General features: G+C 38.5%; 1 protein-coding gene across 2 annotated transcripts; it reads right to left on the bottom strand.

Moving 5' to 3' along the window:
* Positions 1-2,700: 2,700 nt before the first annotated feature.
* LOC104230808 (probable tRNA-splicing endonuclease subunit sen54) lies at positions 2,701-5,741 on the bottom strand. 2 transcript variants are annotated; one of them, XM_009783692.2, is made up of 5 exons: positions 5,622-5,737; positions 4,762-4,918; positions 4,524-4,655; positions 3,492-3,887; positions 2,701-3,169 (listed from the first exon to the last, which is right to left on the bottom strand). In XM_009783692.2, exons 2-5 carry the CDS (start codon positions 4,887-4,889, stop codon positions 3,031-3,033), a joined length of 795 nt encoding a protein of 264 aa, XP_009781994.1. In that variant the 5' UTR covers positions 4,890-4,918; positions 5,622-5,737; the 3' UTR covers positions 2,701-3,030. The 2 variants fall into 2 exon arrangements, with proteins under 2 accessions (XP_009781994.1, XP_070024179.1); XM_070168078.1 differs by lacking the exon at positions 2,701-3,169 and adding an exon at positions 3,345-3,408 and having other exon boundaries at positions 5,622-5,741.
* Between the last annotated feature and the right edge of the window lie 11,666 nt (positions 5,742-17,407).

Below are 17,407 nucleotides of genomic sequence, written 5' to 3' on the forward strand. Positions count from 1 at the left end.
CTCTGTCCTTCGCACTAGCAAATCGAATAACAAAGTATCCATCATTGTGAATGAATACTTTAGGTTTTGTCACAAAATTCCACTGGCTAGCTATGAATCGCTCTATGACTCCAATTGAGGGGGTATTGGCAACCACATATGCAATTAAGGCTAAATTCCATTTCTCTGTTTCAGCTGCAACATCCTCCTCTTCCAATTGAACAACAATTTCACCATCCTGAATTATTGGTGGAATGTAAGAGAGATTCATACCTTTGGACGCAAGGCTATGTTTCTCGAACAATCCTGCCCACTTCCTTTCTCCGTCTTTGTGCACTGGAGCCTGCTCCTTCGTCTGAGGAATAGTAGCATCATTTTCCTCCTGCTGGCATATGTCGCTCCACTGTAGCTTACTAGTACTCGACTTCACTGTTCCATTGGTCAAATTAGGGTGTTCTCCAGATTTGTCTTTAGTAGCTCTGGTGTTTTCGCAATTGATTTGTTTAGGTTTAGCATAGGTGAATTGTGCAGTGTTTCCGGCTCCAACCGAACTGCATGCAGGATCGGCCATTTTGGATCACCCTCCTCTGTTTCCTGCTCACTTGTATACTTCTCCTTAGCTTTTCCTGAGTTTCCACTTTGGATTCGGGTATTAGGTTGTCCGAGTAGTCCTTCATTCCTCTTTGGTCGCCCCTTCCCCATGCCGGAGATGCGCAAGTTAGCAGTCACTTAACGTGCGCCGACAGAAAAGTCCGCTTATTTGTGTATATTATTGTATAATTATATATTTTTCAGTGTATATAAAGGTGTATATACATTATCATTATATAAGAGGCCTCCACTTTCTTATTTTTCTGATATACATTATTATATATTTCATATATAAATTTATACAAATTATATATCATTATACATGTATTGCACATGTACAATTAAAACTGAAATTATTTTTTTTAATGTTTTTTTAGTCAAAAATATGGAAGACAAACAAGAGAATAAGTTTAGAATGGAGATCTTTTAAACTAATTATTGATTACCTCTTGATCTGTGTGTGAACAATCTCCAAATTACCTTACTTTCTTACCCCCCCCTCCTCCCGATTTTCTTTTAAAAAAAAGTTAGACGATATGAAGCACCAAGAATATGTTTGACACCTGGCTTTTGCATAAATTACTTTGTGCTGCATTATTGTAAATTTTTATAACGACCAGAAATTTTCAGAAAGCACTATGTTTTAGTAACATAAATTTTTATAAAGAATGTATTCAACTGTATTCGCGAGTTGTATTCGTGAATACAGTAACGAAATTTGCGGAAAAAAAGTCTTCATCTGTTTAAAAACGGTAAGTGAATCAATTAACGAGATAGACTCCTAATATAACTCAACAAACTCAATTATAACACACAAAATTTGTATTTCCATTATAAAAAAGATTCTCAACCGAAAAACACCCCAAAAATAGAGCAATCTTCAGAGATTCAATCCATCTTTTTTTTTTTTGTGGTATCTTTACTAAAATATTTTTTCGTGGCATCTTTACAAATAGATTTATATATTGAAATTATATAATTACATTGAATACAGTTAAATACATAAAAATACATTGAATACATGAAGTATAGCATGTCATATATAGTGAAAATACATATGAATACATACTGCAGATACATTTGAATACATATATACATCTGAATATATAAATTATATTAATTAAAAAATATATGAATACATTCTACAATATATTGAATACATACTACTGAATATATACTACTGAATATATACTACTAGACAAAACAGTGAAACAAAGTGAAGCTTTGAAATTATATAATTACATTGAATACAGTTAAATAGAATGAATATACTGAAAAAGTAGAAAAAACTAAAGACAATGAATACAATGAAATACATGGAATACAGCGAGATACATTGAAATACAATGAAAAAAAGGTAACAGACTCTTCAAGTTCCTCAACCCCAAACTCCGTCCCCAATCCACCAATATCCAGGCCGCCACCATGTGGGGCATCGCCACCGGTTAAATGAAGATAGTTGTTGAAGAAGCACCAATTTAAAGGATCAAACGGGAACTAGAGACAAAACTTCTTCAGATCTCACAAGGCAAACATGAACAATCAATGCAAAATCTAAGAAAAATTTAAAATGTGTAACATAACTGTATGAAAGAAATCGCCGGTCGGAGGAGGGAGTTAGGGGTGACACAACAAGGAAAGGTGGAAGTGGTCGCCGGCCGGATCTGTCGTTGGCGGAAAACAACCCCTGCTAGGGTTTCTAAAAGCAGGGGAGGAAAAAATCGAGGGAAAAAGAGAAGAAACAGGAAAGAGAAAGGCGGAGAGAGGGAGAGAGAAAAATTACACAACGTATTTAATGACTTAAAGGTAGAAAGTGATCATAAATAGATATTTTGCTATAAAAATTAAAAGGTAGCTATATGAGATAATTTTTTAAAAGGGTATTTATTTATAATAAATTAGGTATCTATCTTTGCTATAGATGGTAAAATTTCCAAAAAATATTTGTCCCGATTTATATTAGTGAAGATACTATTCCAATTTATATATTTAACAAGAAAAAAGACTAGAATCTTTTCAAATGCTAATACTATTTATATAATAACTAGAGTAAATTTCACCTCTGTAACACGTATGTTAAGAATTAAGCAATAACATTTAGTATCAACCTTCAGCTTTAACAACATTGAGGGAAGAGAAGATAAGATCATAAGACTTGTATAACATAGGAGACAAGGTCCACCTTCATCAGTCAAACATACTTAATAATGTGTTAGCAATTACACAATGGTGAAACATCAATCCACAAACTTAAAATCCATAATTGTACCATAGCTCTTCTCAGGGCATGCCAAGATTTGCATTCATTGCTCGAAGGGATCATGAAAGTCGGGAGTCTATCGGAAACAGCCTCTCTACTCCCTCGGGGTCGGGGTAAGGTCTGCGTACACACTATCCTCTCCAGACCCCACTTGTGAGATTTTAATGGGCTGTTATTTCTGTTGTTGTTGCTCGAAGGGATCATGAAAGGATAGGAAGCTCAACTTTGTTGAATGAGAAAAAGCTTACACGCCCATGCTCAACCAGACAGAATTTCAAAGGAATACCATGAGAATGTCTCTCAAGATCTTCGATTTCTTCTTTGGAAGGTGGATACTCACTGCCCAAGAAAATATATCACACATAAAATAAGCTACTTCTACAGTTAATGTGGACCAACAAGGTCATACAAAACATTGCAGGGAATCAGATAGGTCAGGAGTAAGGAATAAATAGGAAACATAAAAACCTAGTACTACTTTTGTATGAATATCATCCAAGCTGGCAAATCTATCTTACTCTTAAACATTCAGCAATGATCACCCATAGAATTGCTGAACTACAAGTCCCTATAATCAGCTAAATAAGAGGCAAAGATTCAGAAAATTTTAATAGGCACTAAGCACCATAATATAATGAACCACATTAACAAGGTACCGTACCTAGCAAGGCAAAGTACAAAATAGGGATCACCAGGAGCAGACTTTCTGAATCTGCTATTAGGAGGGTAAACGTCAAAAGCCAGTCTCAGTCCACCAATTTGCATGTTACTAAACATTTCAGAGATGAGAACGTTGTTTCTTGATTCTTCATCTCCGGTTTGAGCAGTCTCCAGCGTGTCTTGGTTAATAGCACAATCTACTTTTGACCTTCTCATTGACCAAGGAATACCATGACGCCCGACTATATAACCAAGAGATTTCAAGTGCTTATATGCTTCAAAGTATTCCAAGGAACATCCACTTTTTCCTTCTGCAACCTTGTTGTATATGTGTTCCAGAGAAAGGGGTGCGTCATCATTACCGAAGAGATGCAGAGCCCCAATTTCAGCAAGATATCTACATGAAATAAACAGTATCATTCTTTAAACACAGGCAATTGCAGAAGAGAAAATCTCAAATTAAACATAAATTTTTCATATCAGTTCCTCATACAAATAAATATGTCAAATGACAAACTGACCATTAAATACCTGTTATCTGTCTATTTATAGACTTTATCCATTTGCTTCTACTCTCTTTCTCCACCCAGACTACTCTTTCTAACATGTTGAAGCAATAAATGAGTGTGCAATTAAAATACACAAGCATAACTCAGAGAGGTAATTAAAATATCACTCAGGAGTATCCAAATTTTATACCAAAATCAGCCATAGTCATTGATGAGAATCAACAGAAAAAGTATCCCAAATTATTAACCACATTATTCAATTTTCACTTTTGCAGCCCATAAAAACAAGAGATATAATAAGTCTTTCAAGGTTTGTTAAGATATTAAAGAAAAATACGTTCTTTTCTCTTCTCAACCAAACAGGATCAATTATTTGAACTCTGACCAAATATTCTGAAAACAAAGTCGATGTCCTCTGTTCTTATTTTTCTCATAGCTTATTCCAAATTATGCCTCAACTCAAAGTAATAGTTTTAACTCTTCAACTAAAAGGAAATAACAAAAATAGAATTTTCATCACCTACAAAATCTCTTCAATGAAGCAGTATATCTTGCCATTACGAACTATCCCAGTAGTTGTCCACAATCCACCCTTCCTCTCCACAACCTCAGCCATACCAAACTGGTCAAGCCACCGTGATCTTGAAATATCTTTCCTGAAGTAAAATATGCACATTCACATTGCTTTTAGCAAGTTTATTTTTAATAAATAAAGATAAAATTCGGAACAAGACAACACGCTTCTATATCACGAGATGAAACCTGAACTGCAACTGGGGTATATCGGTGGATGCATATGCACAGCAAATGTCATCATCATCAAGATCCTCCCCATAACCTTCAGAATCACTAGCTCCTTCCATAAAACTTGCCCACTTATCAGTTTCCATAGATGGAATGAATTACAAATTCCTATAGCCTACCAGAAGAAAAAAAATGCACGAATTACAGCCACCTTAGCAAGTGGAGACACTAATAATTGATTATTAAACAAAAAGTAGAGACAAATTTTAGCTAAATACATTACTATGTAAATAACTCCAATAATCTTATCAATTGCAAGTAAAAGTTATACTGAAAAATGTGACACAGTTGATGATTGTGCATATTCTCAAAGGAATTTAAAGTTATTTACTTTAACAATAGGTTGCGTAATTCGAATGTAACACAAACCAAAAAAAAATAAAAAAAAAATAAACTAACTAACAATTTATAACTAAAATAACAATTTCAATATAAGAAAATTAAATAATTTCAATGTAAACTTCTCTCTCTCTCTCTCTCTCACACACACACACATATTTCGAGCTTGGTAGTTTTTTAACTTTTTTTTTTTGTTATGAAGCCAACAAAAATCCAACTTGCTTCTGAGATGTTTTCGGATTTCACTTCTATGTTGCCAATTTCAATTAAATAAAATAATAAAACCACAACGAACAATAAAGAAAAAGGAAATAATCAAAGAGAAGTATAGCGTTTATTCATAGTTCTATGTTGGGAATTTGTTGCTACACCGTACACGGCCTCTGCACAGAGTATATATAGTGGGAATGTTGGGAGCCGTTTCTTCATCCCTTTTTATTCCAGATATACTATTAAAAGAGGAAAAGAAGAGAAGTGACCTTATTGTGGCCTGTGCCGTTGATTCGAGGGAGGCCGGAGATGTTAGCAGAATAGCCGTAGAAGACGAGTAGCCGAGAGAGAGCGCAAATTAAAACAAGAATTTCCCCAAACCTGGCGGGTCACGTTAATGGGCCTCAGCCCAAATGAAAAAGAAACCCATTGTTTACAAATGTCTTTCTTGAACAAGCCTATATACTGCTACTAGTACTAGTCTTAAGGTAAATCCAATATTCATGAATATAAATTTTGAAAATTCTCACTCTATCTCTCTTATATATACTACATAATGTGTTTGACTTGTAAATTTATATCACTATATCTATATTCATATTTTATATTATTATAAAAACACGATTGCTGAAAGTTAAATATTGAAGGACTAAAATATCCTCAAAATATTGATCGACTTTTATGCGCTTAATTATTTACATTAATCTTCACAAGGAAAGGACAAACTAAAAATACACCCGCTAAGATGACGAGTTGTAATAAAATAGAAATTTAACCCTGGAATTCTGATATCTACGCGATCAACTAAATACATCCAATTCAATTTGAGTTTATGTAAGACTTCATTCATAAAGATACCTCTTTACGTTAACAATATTAGCTAAGAAAAGCAGTCAAAAATTATCAGATAAGCATTGTGTTTCATGCTAAATTGTGTTTGGATACTAATTTGTTTGTCCAAATGGAACAACTAATATAAACGCTTCTTCAATTTTCTTTGCAGGGTACACGTGTTTCATGCTAATAATTTCGTTGTGTTTTTTAATATTTATTTGTTCTTACTAATATTACAATTTACCATGTTTTTCTCTTCTTCTTTTTTTGTTAGCATTAAAAGTTTGATATCCCATGTAGTCTTAGATATTTGCTAGGACAAAGAAACATAAGATTAGGAATGTTTGCATTTAGCTTTTTTTGCTAAAGACCCCCGGGGTTAGTAAGATCTCTTATATGATGAAATATGTAAAATATCTTTGAGGACTATGGCTGAGTTATATGGCTTTTGGTATTTTGAGATGAGTTGTTCCATATAATAACTTTTATTAGAATGCTAAATATCGAATCACAAAAGAATTCTCAAAATATTAACTGTCTATTATGCTCTTCTAAAATTAAATTATACTGATGTACAAAAGCGTATTAAAAAGTTATCTAAGAATTAGACTCTAGAAATTTATCATAGAATTCAAAATACTTTAATTTTTTTTTACGTGAAATAGGCATGTAATTAAACTAATTACTGTAGCTTAGAAATTTTCAAATTCCGCATCACCCAAGTTTTCACAAGTATGGCTATTCGTCACAAACGTACGCAAAATATACGTGCAATATACAAAATTTGCATAACATAGGAGTATTAATTTTCTTCCACAAGAATTTCTACTGACTAGCGAAAGAGATATGTGCGATGCATGTACATAGAGACTAGTTATTATAAAAGTACGAATGTTAAAACGCTAAATATTGAATGACCAAAATATCTCTAAAATATTATTTGATTTTTATGTTCTTTGAAAACTAAAGTACAAATAAGTTTATATCGGATAAAATTGTAATACCTCTTGAAAAGTGTTGCCTTAAGGCCTTTGCCTCTTGAAAAGTGTTGCCCTAGGGCAAAGGTTACGCTTGCTTATGCCACTCCCTAAAAAGGGTTATCTTCGGTCATAGAGTGTGGCCGTTGATTAAAGACCACACTTTCTGATAGTTTAGGCTGCACTTTTGAATGTGATTAAAGGTTTAAAATGTTGTAGTGGTATGATTGCACTAGAACTCTGAGTTCTACAAAAATTATGATTTTCAATACTAACGTTCAGCCAACTTCAAAACTATTTTGGGACTTTTAAACCAAATAAATCTCTTCATTAATTTTATTACCGTAAGAACTTCGTATGCTTCAAAATACTCAATAAAGGATTGAATTATCTAAATCAAGATAATTCAATAGCGAATGTGCTCTTTGATTTACTACTCTCTTACGTTACTATCAGCCTAATGTGTGAAAAATTATATACATAAGTGAAATCAACGCAATCCACTCTTGAGGCTCTTGAAAGTTTACATGCGGTGGGCTAAATCTCAGCTTTCTACCATTAGATGCACTTACTATTGTATACGTCCAAAATTGGGGAGTTCGACTTTGGGGCTATTATGCCGTGATCGAGGCCAACCCTGCACTACTACAAAATAGCAAAAGTGGTCGAAGCAGCTTTTACTCGAGAGGGTCGGGATCGATTTTCACAGGAAGCTAGAAATGGGAATTGAGTTTCTATCTAAATTGGAGATGCGTAATTGCTCTTAATTGCACTTTTAATCATATTTGATTTTGATATACTTCTAAATGTATACTAATAAGATGTTAAATTAAGCTAAGTTAAGCTAATAGTAAGATACTTGAAGACTTGTCTAAATAATTAAAAGGCACTAGGGAAGTGACTTTCTCCTAGGTGGACACTTGATGGGTTCTCGAGTCTAAGGCTAGGTTGTCATATTGGTGATTACGATATAACCATTGCACGATACTATTCACTCTATACCTCTCGGTAGTTTGAGTAATTTTGCCCTAATTGACTTCCTCAAGACCAATTTGGTATGATAATTTGTGCAAGCAATTGAGGTTCAAGTCGGGTATTACTATCTCTAGGTTTAACCCTTTAATTGGGGCTATCAATCTCTTGAATACGCCCCAATTCCTTGTTGGACTAATTTTCCTAGACTTAGGCTCTCTTTCTCAAGAAGAGCCCAAGTCAAATAGGCACAAATTAGTGTTTGCAACCACTAATTCAACATTAAAACCATAAATTAGTCCAAATATCAAACACCCACAGATATTCAAGCCTTAAAACACAAGACTCATCAAATACCCACACTAGGGTTGAGCCACAACCCTAGCTAATGGGTCTAGCTACTCATGATAATAGAAGAAAACAAAGAAATAGATGAAGAAAAACCCATAATATTTAATTACAAGCTAAAACTTGAAGATTAAATTGTAAAACTATTGTAAAATTACTCAAAATAGTAAAGAAACACTGTTCACGAGCGCAGCAACTAAGTAAAATACAACTGATGACCTAAAAATGGGAAAAGAAACTATTTATACTAAACCAAATTTTCTTGACAAAAATACCCCCGTAGTGCAGACCGCACAAAATCGAGTGCGGCTGCACTGAGGCTCTTGCTTTAAACTTTTGCTCTCTGAACTTGTCCACCACGGGCCGCACAAAATGTACCGCGGCCGCGGTGGCTTCTATTGTGGTCCGCACAAAAAGGACCGCAGACCGTATTGGCAGTGATTCCCCAAATTGGCAACTCTCTGAACTCTGTCTTTGCGGACCGTACAATATCGAGTGCGGCCGTATTGAGTCCATCGCGGTCCGCACAAATTGCTTTGCGGCCGCAATGCTTGAGTCTTCGAAATAGCACCTCTCTGAACTTCCTCTTTGCGGACCGCAAAGAATGGAATGCGGCCGCATTGGTCCTGTTACACTGTGTTTGGATTTGTTCTTGGTACTTGTGCATGTTTCACTCCTTTTTGAGATGGTTTTGACGAATTGTCACCTTGTTGACCAAACCCTGCAATCAAGTACAACATGTAAGCCTTTGAGATTATTTTGTACACATTTTTAATCAAAACTCAAGTAAGAAGGAGTGTAAAATGCATCATAATCCCTAGTTATCAACTCCCCAAAACTTAAGCTTTTGCTTGTCCTCAAGCAAACAAAATAGACCCACCCCTTTAGAGTAAATCCAAGAAAATTCAGCTGACTTAAAGTGACCTCATCTAGTATCAATTGGGACTAACAATTGCCCTCAATTAAAATGAATCATTAACAATATTCGACCTTTTAAGCACCATGGATTTAGTGCGACACAAGAGCATCAAGAGTTGACTCAACACATCAAAGAAACTATTTCTACTACCTTGGTCATTGTGGAACCCAAACTCATACATCCTCAACTCTCCCTAAGCAAACCTCACCTTTAAGATTGTAGCACTCAGAATGAGGATAGTGGAAACATGCTCATCTCTCTCAAAGAAAGGTCACAAGTTCGGCTCTAAGTACCATAAGTTTGCCCTTTATGTGAGTCACCACTAATGTAAGCTTCATTCATCTCAAAATCATATAGGGCTTTTGTAGAGAAATAGTGAAGGCTTTTGGTTAGGGTAGGAAATGTTTGGTCTAAGTAGGTTCCATCTTCCCTTTAGCACTTCTTTTGCTTCATTTTGGCACATATTCTCTTGACTTTTTAAGTCCTTTAACTTCTTTCTAAGGGAGACACACTATCTCTCTTTCTTTTTCATTTCAAATCTTTTTCTACTTTCTCAACTTTCCACACTTTTCATCTCTTTACTTTTATTGAATTCCTTCATTCTTTTCTACATTGCCTATTCCTTTTGTCTTTTTGATTTTCTTTCTTTTTCATTGCCTTTTCTTTTCTTTATTTTGTACCTTTTACCACTTTGTTGCATTCCTAGTCTATCCCCCCCCCAACTTATGCTCTTGCCTTGTGCTAAGGAAAGATCGGGTGCCAATAGAGGGTATTTTTAGAACGGGTAAAGGCGTGTATCGTGGTTCTTGAAAGAAAAAGGTTTATGGCTCAAAAGGGTTGACTAGGGATATTATCATTGGTAGGCTATGGAATTGTTCAAGATAACATTCAGATCAATGAGAGCCTATAATCACATCTCAAGTCAAATTACACTTATGATTTTGCCTAGACAAACATTCAGGGCAAGTTCTAGACCAATGGCTCGGGACTTGGACTTGTAATTCAAATTCTCACCATACAAGATTTGGGATTGCTAAAGAAATAGAGTTGGGGGCCCACAACAACCTTAGTTGAGATTTGAGCAACACAATGGTCCCAAAAAATCACTTGATGATTGTCGGTCAACACAAGAGTCTCAAGGTCACCACTCTCACCATCCTAAACACAACAATTTATTTTTGACCATAGAATCCCCAAGTGAAGTTTTGCTTGAGGCACCCTTACCAACTAACTACCAAAAGCAAAAAGAAAACAGACTCAAACTCTTAAGAAGGTTTTCATGCCATCTATCATTGGGAAGAGCCACTCGTTTCACACTAAACTCCACCTTTGGAAAGAACCGTGGCATTAAGAAAATCAAAGGCTTATTGCAAAAACTCAAAATAAGAAGCTACGAACATAAAATAAGAAGCTAAGAACGGAAAAATGCGGAAAGTAAAATGAATATGTAAAGAAAAGATTTATTCGAATATATAATAGGGGGAATGAATATATACATAAGAACGTAACTTTATATACAAACCCAAAAGTAAAAAGTACGAAAAGTGCAATAAAATGATAAAGTTATATAAAGAAAAATACCAAAGGTAAAAAGAAAGCATAAAGAAAAAAATATTGTCATACATACAGTCATCCACAAATAGGGCTACCCCCTCAAATAAAAGCTAGCATTGTCCTCAATGCCAACTAACCAAAATAAGCACAAAATAAGGAAGAGGGAAAAAAGAAATTCCCTATGGGCCCTCCGTCTGCATAGGATCCTAAGTTTGGGTCCCTGGGTCCTCTGTCTACTCGGGAACCTGTAACTGGCTCCCTGTGATCTGTGTCTCCACTAGGACCTGGGCCTGTACTGGAATCTGGGGCTGGCTGGAAGAATCTCCCTACGGGTCTTTCAACTCTATGACTGCATCGTCAGTACGGGGAATCACCCTCTTCCTCTTGGGTGGCCTCTCTGACTCCTGCTCTGGATGGGGCTGGGCTGCTGGTGCCAGGTCATACAATAACAGATCTAGAGGCAGGTGATCCGCCTTCAACCTGTTTACCTCCACCTTCAGCTCCTTCACCGACTCTTTTGAAGCCCGAGTTTTCTCATTTTCTTCGCCTCCATAGCAAGCTCCTTCAATGCCTTTCCATGAGAATCAACTGCATCTATGAGCTTCTTCTGGTTATCCAAAATCTCCTTCAAAGTGTCCTCTACTGACTGTGGGACCTATGGTGGAGGAGGTGCTGATTGGGCTACCACCGTAGTAGATAGTACAGACAACTTAGAAGTAGCTGTCTGTATCTAGTTGTTGATGTTGGTGAGGGTCTGGCTCAGGCGGTAGGCAGTCAAGGGGTATGTAGTGGATGATGGAATCTCTGGAGCTGAAGAAGTAGAGGGTCCTGGGGCCATGTTTGGAGTGGCAGAGGCAGGCTAAGTAGGAGCCACTACTACTACTGGCTCTTTAGATTGGCTAGTAGAAGCAGTTGATTTGCCCTTGTAGTTCTTGCCTTTAGGGTTGTCATCACCCTGTAGGTTGTACCAGGAGAACGATGCCTTCGCTTTCACTTTGACATCGAATCTCCACTTCTCCACATCTAAGTCCTCCAAGTACATAGTCAGGAAGTTGGGGAAGGGATAGGATCTATCACCTTCGTTCACCACCCAGGTAATTACCCGGGACATCACATTCCCGATGTTAATTGGGTATCCCGCCATGATCGATGCCACCAATATAGCTCGGCAAATATGAAGTGAGTTGTTGTGGATGGTGGGGTCTAATCTACTACACATAAATGTTTCCCACCCTTTAGCTTCAAAGTTTAATGTTCTCCTCAGAATCTTCACTCCCATAGTCAACCAATCTGGGGTGGTACCTGGGATTTCCAAGTACTCTACCAACCAAGGACGAGAGAATCCTCACCCAATGCCACCTTCTCCAAATACAATGACTCATCCACCTCCGGGAAGCCCAAATAATCATTGATTGTTTTGCCATCAAATTTCACTTTTAAGTTCCGCACCTTAGTCACCGTAGTTCTCTTTTTAATATGGGCAACATTGGTATAGAACTCCTTGACTAGGTGTTCATTGGCATCCTCCACATGGCCTATGAAATACTCCCATCCAGCTCTCGCTCTGAACTGCCTCAACACATTAGGGTTGTGAGGCAAAAGGTCCCGGGTGATGAATTTATGCTAAGGTATTAGCTTCCTCTCGGGCCACCACTCTCTGAACTTATGATAGGCAACCTCACTCACAAATTTATCCTGCCATGCCTCCAGATTTCTGGTTATCTCTACCCCTCTTACTTGGGGCTCACCCCCTTCTACTTCTTCCTCTTCTTCTTCTATGTGTCCCTCCCCGGATAGTGAAGCTGTAAGAGAGGTGGAATATTTATTTCCACTACCTGCAACTGAGCCCTTAGACGACTCAGAAGATATGCGCACTGACGGTTGGGCAATGGGAGAGACCGGAGGTGTATCCCTAAGCTTGTTCCTCTCCGGCCAGTCAGGAACATACTCTGGCACGGAGCCTGACGATGCCTCCCGGGAAGGCTCATACTCACTCCCTGATTGGTCAATGGCTCTATCAGCAGCCTTTATGAGCCTCCGGGTGTTTTTGATGTTTTGCCGAGCTTGCGAGGTTAGTTTGATCATACCCTTTCCTCTACCCTGGGAGGACTCTCCTCTTCATGATTGTTAATCACCTTTGCCTCGTGATTTCAACATTGTCTGCAAAGAACATTTAATTGGGCCTTGTTAGTATTAGCATAATCAGTGAAATGCAGAATTGCAGGAAAATTATTGTAGACAGTCAAAAATTATAGAATGCGGACCGCACAAAATGAAGTGCGGCCACAAAGAGGCTACCGCAGACCGCACAAATGCACTGTGGTCCGCACTGAGGTGGGGTTCAGACTACCCACTCTCTGAATCTATGCACCGCGGACCGCATAAAATGCATTACGGTCCGCATTGAGGCACCGCGGACCGCAAAATATCCATTGCGACCGCGGTCCTCACTTGTCAGCTTTGAGAACATTTACCACTGCGGTCCGCACAAAATAGCACTACGGATCGGACAAAAGCACCGGAGACCGCACAAAATGCACTGCGGTCCGCATTGAGTGCCCAATAGCAACAACAACCTAGGGTTCAAGTTTTTCATATTTTTAGTCCAAATTTTCACCTATTAATGATTCCTTAAGCGTTGCATTAGTGTTGTAACTACTTAGTCCTAATTAAAAAGGATTAAACTAACCTCTGCTACAGAATTGAAAGAAAAACGGGAAGAGAAGGGAGAAAAACTAAGAAAAATAAAAGTTCAAGGAAAATAACAAAATTAAACAACTAAGAAAGAATTAAAGTTACCAGAAGTGAGATGCAATCTTGATTAACGAGCCTTAGCAGTTAAATTCGTGCAATTTAGAGGGATGGACAGTAATTTTGAAGCTTTGAGAGTAAAAAGGTCGAAAAGTTTGAAATGAGGGCCTCAGGTCCTATTTATAGAAAAAGGTCCTGGGGCCCATCTCACCTACCCACCGCAGACCGCACAAAATGGCACTGTGGTCCGCGATGCTCAGAAATATGAAGCACTGGGAGGTTGGCCACTACGGACCGCAAGAAATCCAGTGCAACCGCAGTAGTCCACTGCGGACCGCACAAAATGCAATGTGGCCGCGGTGAAAAACTTCAGAGACTTCTCACTTTTGACAAATCACTCTGCGATCCACATTGATTTTTTTCCCCCGCACAAAGGCCTTTGCGACCGCACAAAATGAAGTGTGGTCCGCATTGCAAACTTCAGAGAGTGATCATTTTCCCAAACTTGGTCCTGCCTTACATCAACACAATCCTACAATATCTCACAACCAGTCAGTCCAAAAAAAATCCTACACTACAAAGAAAATCACAAAAGAACAAAAAGAAAGACACATGGGTTGCCTCCCAAGAAGCGCCTGATTTAACGTCGCGGTACGATGCATGTTACCATCAAATCACTTTAGATGAAGAAGTGTCACCACGTGGTTGTCATCAATCTTACCCAGGTAGTGTTTGACCCTGTGCCCATTAACTCTGAAAACCTCCCCATTTTTGTTGTTCAAGTCAAGTGCACCAAATGGAGTCACAAACACCACTTCAAAAGGTCGGCTCCATTTCGAATTACGCTTTCCCGAAATTAGACGTAACCGAGAATTGAACAAGAGAACCAAATTGAACTTCTTGCCACGAGCATATTTATCATGAAAGTACTTCATCTTGTCCTTGTACAAGGATGTACTTGAGTAGGCATGGAATCGGAATTCATCAAGTTCATTAAGCTGCTCCACATGAAGATTTATTGCATCCTATTCAAGATTCAGCTTTCTCAAAGCCCATAGGGCCTTGTGCTCTAACTCAACCGGTAGATGGCAAACTTTCCCAAACACCAATCGGTACGGAGACATACCAATCAGAGTCTTGTAAGCAGTCCTATAAGCCCAAAGAGCATCATCCAACTTCTTTGACCAATCGGTCCTATTTGCATTGACCGTCTTTGACAATATACTCTTGATTTCCCTATTTGAGACTTCAACTTGGCCACTCGCTTGAGGATGATAAGGAGTAGAAAGTTTGTGATTGACACCATACTTTGCAAGCAAAGTATCAAAAGCTCTGTTACAAAAATGAGACCCCCCATCACTTATGATTGCACGAGGAGTGCCAAACCTAGTAAAAATGCTCTTCTTGAGAAATGCAACAACACTCCGGGCCTCATTGTTGGGTAAAGCCACGACGTCAACCCACTTTGAAACATAGTCAACCGCCACAAGGATATATGTGTTCCTACACGAGCTAACAAACGGGCCCATAAAATCAATGCCCCATACATCAAAAATATCAACTTCAAGGATGGTATTGAGAGGCATCTCATCTTTTTTTGAAATTCCACCCACTCTTTGACATTCGTCACACCTCTTCACAAGTTCACTTGCATCTTTGTACAAAGTTGGCCAATAAAACCCACAACTAAGAACTTTGGAAGTCGTCATCGCCCTGCCATGATGGCCACCATAGGGAGAGGAATGACAAGCCTCTAAGATACTCAATTGCTCTTCCTCCGGGACACACCTTCAGATCACACCATCCGTGCAAATTTTGAACAAGTACGGCTCATCCCAATAGAAATCCAAACTATCCCGTTTGGGCTTCTTTCTTTAGTTAGAAGAGAGCTTATATGGGATTATACTAGTCACAAGGAAATTAGCAACATCCGCAAACCATGTCATACCATTCACCGACACCGAAAGGAGTTGTTCGTCGGAAAATGAATCATTAATCTCTAGGCCATCACAAGGCCTCCCCTCCTCCTCCAAGCGGGACAAGTGGTTCGCCACTTGGTTTTCACTACCCTTCCGGTCCACAATCTCCAAATCAAACTCTTGAAGTAACAAGACCCATCGCATCAGTCTAGCTTTGGAATCCTTCTTCGTCATCAAGTATCAGAGTGTGGCATGATCGGTATGGACTATGACCTTGGCACCCATAAGATATGGTCAAAATTTCTCCATCGCAAACACAATAGCCAAAAGCTCTTTCTCAGTCACTGTGTAGTTCACTTGAGCATCATTCATTGTCTTGCTCGTATAGTACACCGGATGAAACATTTTGTTCACTCTTTGACCCAAAACCGCCCCAACCGCAACATCGCTTACATCACACATGAGCTCAAAAGGCAAGCTCCAATTAGGTGCGATAATAATAGAAGTGGTGGTCAACTTGTGCTTGAGAAGTTCAAAAGCTTGTATGTGTCTCTCATCGAACACGAACTTGGCATCCTTTTCCAATAACTTGCATAAGGGATTCACTACATTCGAAAAGTCTTTGATAAATCTCCGGTACAACCCCGCATGCCCAAGAAAACTTTGAACTCCCTTGACAAAGGTTGGGGTAGGGAGCCTTGAAATCACATCAATTTTTGCTTTGTCCACCTCTATTCCATGCTTTGAAAGTTTATGCCCAAGAACTATGCCCTCTTCCGCCATGAAGTGGCATTTCTCCAATTAAGAACAAGATTGGTTTCTTCACAACGGGCCAACAATCTATCAAAATTTTTCAAACATTCCTCAAATGAATCACCCATAACACTAAAGTTGTCCATGAACACCTCCAAAATATCTTTCACCATATCGGTGAAAATGGCCATCATACACCGCTGAAATGTAGCTGGTGCATTATACAACCCAAAAGGCATCCGAGAAAAGGCAAAGGTGCCATATGGACAAGTGAATGTGGTCTTCTCCTGATCTTCCGGAGCAATCAAGATTTGTTTGTACCCAGAATACCCATCTAAGAAACAGTAGAAGGCACGCCCAGCAAGTCGATCTAATATCTGATCAAGAAAAGGCAATGGAAAGTGATCCTTGCGGGTTACTTTATTCAACTTGTGGTAGTCCATGCATACCCTCCAACCAGTGACGGTCCTGGTAGGAATCAACTCATTTTGTGAATTTGCAACCACGGTCATGCCACCCTCCTTCGGTACACATTGCACCGGTGAAGTCCAAGAGCATCAGAGATGGGATACATAACCCCGACATCCAACCACTTGATCACCTCTTTTTTCACAACTTCTTGCATTGCCTCGTTCAACCTCCTTTGATGTTCCAAGGAGGATTTTGCATCATCTTCCAGAATAATCTTGTACATACAGAATGCGGGGCTTATCCCCCGAATATCAGCTAAAGTCCATCCAATTGCCTTTTTCCACTTTTGAAGCACCACCAATGTGGCATCAATCTGCATGTTAGTAAGACAAGAGGAAATAATAATTGGCAAGGTAGAACTAGGGCCTAAGAACTCATACCTAAGGTATGAAGGCAACGGCTTCAACTCCAACATCGGAGGTTCCTCAATTGAAGGTTTTGTTGGTGGAGTCTTCCGATTCTCAAGGTCCAAAGATAGTTTCCTAGGCTCATAAGAGTAAGAGCCCATTCCATGTAAAGCATTCACATACTCCACCCGGCCTTCATCATCATTTACA

Source organism: Nicotiana sylvestris, chromosome 2 (genome assembly GCF_000393655.2).
Source record: "Nicotiana sylvestris chromosome 2, ASM39365v2, whole genome shotgun sequence".
Taxonomy (NCBI): Eukaryota; Viridiplantae; Streptophyta; class Magnoliopsida; order Solanales; family Solanaceae; genus Nicotiana; species Nicotiana sylvestris.

Coding starts and splice junctions, on each gene's coding strand:
- LOC104230808 (XM_009783692.2), bottom strand. CDS start 4,889: ATGGAAACTGATAAGTGGGCAAGTTTTATGGAAGGAGCTAGTGATTCT. Junction 4,656..4,761: donor ATACCCCAGTTGCAGTTCAG/GTTTCATCTCGT, acceptor ATTTTACTTCAG/GAAAGATATTTCAAGATCAC. Junction 3,170..3,491: donor TTTGTACTTTGCCTTGCTAG/GTACGGTACCTT, acceptor TTTCTTGGGCAG/TGAGTATCCACCTTCCAAAG.